Source organism: Pteropus vampyrus, unplaced genomic scaffold, assembly GCF_000151845.1.
Source record: "Pteropus vampyrus isolate Shadow unplaced genomic scaffold, Pvam_2.0 Scaffold36, whole genome shotgun sequence".
In the NCBI taxonomy this organism is placed as follows: Eukaryota; Metazoa; Chordata; class Mammalia; order Chiroptera; family Pteropodidae; genus Pteropus; species Pteropus vampyrus.
In genome coordinates, this window is record NW_011888817.1 from 5021924 (window position 1) to 5025143 (window position 3220).

At 52.8% G+C, this 3220-nt stretch overlaps 1 protein-coding gene across 1 annotated transcript in view; it reads left to right on the forward strand.

The window, feature by feature from the left end:
- The window catches only part of CATSPER4 (cation channel sperm associated 4), a 14646-nt gene extending 13261 nt beyond the window's left edge, over positions 1–1385 (forward strand). Inside the window, exon 12 of the mRNA XM_011358044.1 lies at positions 1332–1385. Within this exon, the coding sequence (XP_011356346.1) occupies positions 1332–1385 (54 nt within the window). The remainder of the gene's footprint in view (positions 1–1331) is intronic.
- The last annotated feature ends 1835 nt before the right edge of the window (positions 1386–3220 follow it).

The window sequence follows — 3220 nt, forward strand, 5'->3', positions numbered from 1 at the left end:
TCTCCATTTCCACTTCCCCAGACAGGTGACGAGGAGGAGTACTATGATAACGAGCTGCCACTGGTGCACTGTGCAGTGGCCCGCTTGGAGATGTCTGGCCTGCCCCAGGAACCGCTTATGGGGGGCCCCCTGTCGAACCTCTCGGAAAACACATGTGACAACTTTTGCTTGGTGCTCGAGGCAATACAGGAAAACTTAATGCAGTACAAGGAGATACGAGATGAACTCAACAGGTAGAGTGGGTACGGGAGGTACTCTCGAGTCCCGTAAGTTAGGACTGAGCGGAGCCTCAGATTCTTCTGGCCTCATGTCTTCACCATTTTATAATGTGGACCCTGAGGCCCAGAGAGGTTAAATGACTTGCCCAGGGCCCCCCCAGCTTGTTGGTAGAGGAGCTGGGATCCAGACCTTCCAGTTTTGAGCACACATCTCTGTCTGGGTTTCTATCAGAGTGAGGGGACAGGATGAAGTGGGTGGACACCAGGGAAGAAGTTCGGAGAGCTGCCGCCTTCTTCCCCACCCTGGAATGCACTCACTCCTTCACCCCCAGAATAGTGGAGGAGGTGCGCTCCATCCGCTTCAACCAGGAGCAGGAGGAGGAGATATTGCACAAACAGATGTCGATGAGCCTGTCGACTGAGAGCAGATCCTCCTTGGACCTGCGTGAGATGGCTTGCCAGCAAGACTTGATCACTGCACTCATCAGCATGGATAAGGTGCAGCTTCCTTCTCCGATCCAATCTATGCTCACCCCGCCACCCCGCCCAGTCCAGCCTCTGCCGCATTGGTCAAGGTTTCTGTCTGTTTCAAGATCTGGTCTGCCCTCTAGACTTCCACACAGTCCAGCAGTTACCACCAATCTGCCAATCGAGTTATGGTCCTTCTCTGAGAGACTCCGCTCCATCAGGCCCCACCCATTGAGCCAATGCCATGCTAGTGCCCTCAAACCTACCCTTTCTTAGTATGGCTTGAGCCAGCTCAGTTCCTGCTTAGTGGCAGATACTTAGGCCCACTGATGGCAAAAGATCCCTGGGACCTGTCAAGGGTACATAAGAAGCCTAAGGGAGAAGGCTTCTGGGGGGAAAAAGGCACACACTTATATTAGTTTCCTCTTCCCACACCATCTGACTGGGCTAGAATGACCTGGAGCCTGTGAATGTCCACAGCCTAGGCTCCCAAGTTCAGAGAGGATTCTAGGCAAGCTAGAGTTAGGCATATGAAGCACTTCCATGGGAGGTCTGGATGGGGCCCTGTTGAAGTTGGAGAAGAGAATAAGGAAGAGTCTGCCACGTCAGGGTAGGGTATTGACAAGAAGACGTCTCTGTTTGCAGGTTCATGACTCTAACACAAATATACTCCTTAACAAGCACAAGACCAGCCGCTGAGAGGGCAGGACCGGAGCCAAGGGGCCTGCACACACACACACCCAGCTGCTGCAGCTTCCTGCATCCCTAGCATGACTTGGCTCAGCCTGGCCTGAGCCAATCTTCTCCCTTGCACCTGGGCAGATGCCTGGTGCTGTGGAGGTGGCAGCCATCTCTAGGGCCTGTGCCTGCGAGCCCCAGGTCCAGAGGTGCCAGGATGGAACAGGATGCTGGATGAGAGTGGGAGCCCTACAGCAAGGATAAGCACAGAGGAGGTGCTGGCTAAGGCAGCCAGGATTTGGCCTAAGGAAGGGCATCCCTGGCCCCCTGCTCTAGACCAGAGCTAGATGGGGCCTAAGTGGGCCCAAGCACCGAGAGAAGAAAGGTGAGGCCAGTGGGGCCGGGCATCTGTGTATTGACAATAAAGTTTTGTGTCGAGATCAATGCATCTGACAGATGGATACCCAACCCCTTAGGGCAACCTTGCCCCAGGTCCGATGGGCAAGACAGATCTTACCCCACAAAAGCCTGATTGTTTGATGGGAGAGTCAGTCTATGAGAGAGAGAATCTGCACCCAGAACATTTCTGACTTAATCATATAGATTAATCTCTACTCTTAGGGTCCTAAATTTTGGAGGTAAAAGTCTGGTCCTCATGGAAACCCCTGTCTGATGCAGGAGATAGCCCTACCCTTTCTCTTTGTCTGAAGGTGAAGGAGACTGATCCTCATTCTGGGGAGCCCTTGTCTGATGTGGCTTTCTGTACCAAGTTGTGCAGATACAAGAAGCTCCATCCTGGGGCAAGGAAGAATGTCTGAACCAAGTGTGGGTCCTGGCAGGCTTTCTGGAAGAGAGGAGCACTGAAGCTTACTGGAAGACAGTGAGAAGAGTTTGTGGGTCAGGTTAATGAAATCTGGAGGGGAACTTGTGACTTGCGAGGCCCCTTTGAGACTTTCACAACAAACACCATTGAGAGCCACGGCAGTTTCAGGAGTTAGGCAATGCAGAGAGTCTGAGAAAGCTGTGGTAGTCATGGGCAATAGGAAGAACTGCCTTGGAGGATAGGAGACCTGGATTCTGGTCCTCAGGCAAGTCACTGGGCCTCATTTTCCCCATCTATGCAATAGGGAATGGATGAGGTTGATCTCCAGCTCTGAAATCAAATGGCCAGGGAGTTGGGAGACTGATGAGATCAGCCATGTCACTGAGACTCAGGTTTCGTGGTGTTGGGTTGGGGGAAGGCTGGAAGGCCCAGAGTTCTGCCCAGCAGTTCAGCAAAGACTGACAATTAGTAACCTTGGGGATATTTATCAATTAGAATGGGTGTCCCCAGAGGCCCACTGATTGCAGTTGATGGGAAACTCCACCCTCCATGCGCTTCCCAACAGCTCTTTTTCCAGCTCTGAAAGCCCCCGGGGGGCTGCTGGGAAAGAGTCTAGACAACTGGGGACGAGGTGGTATACTCAGCAAGCAGGTGAGAGGTGGCACCAGTGCCAGCAGTGCCTCACTATCTTGGAGCCACTGTTGTTTCCCTGTTCTAGCTAGGACTGCTTCCCAGTGTCTTCCTGGACCGTCAACCAGCAGAGCCACGAGAAGCCAGTGGCTTTTGCTGCTGCTGCTATTTATTGAGGACAGAGCCCTCAATCTGCCTGGTGAGTATCTATATATACTCTTTCATCGATCCTTCTCTGGGGGCTCTCACAGCTCTTCTTCTGGCAGGCCAGAAAGGGAAAGAAGGTGGTGGAAGATTGAATAGCATCCACAGGAAGATCCTCTGATGTGAGCACAGCCATCCCTCACCCCACCCCTAAATTCTCTGAAGGGCTTGGGGCACCAATGAGTTTGAAGGCAGGAGC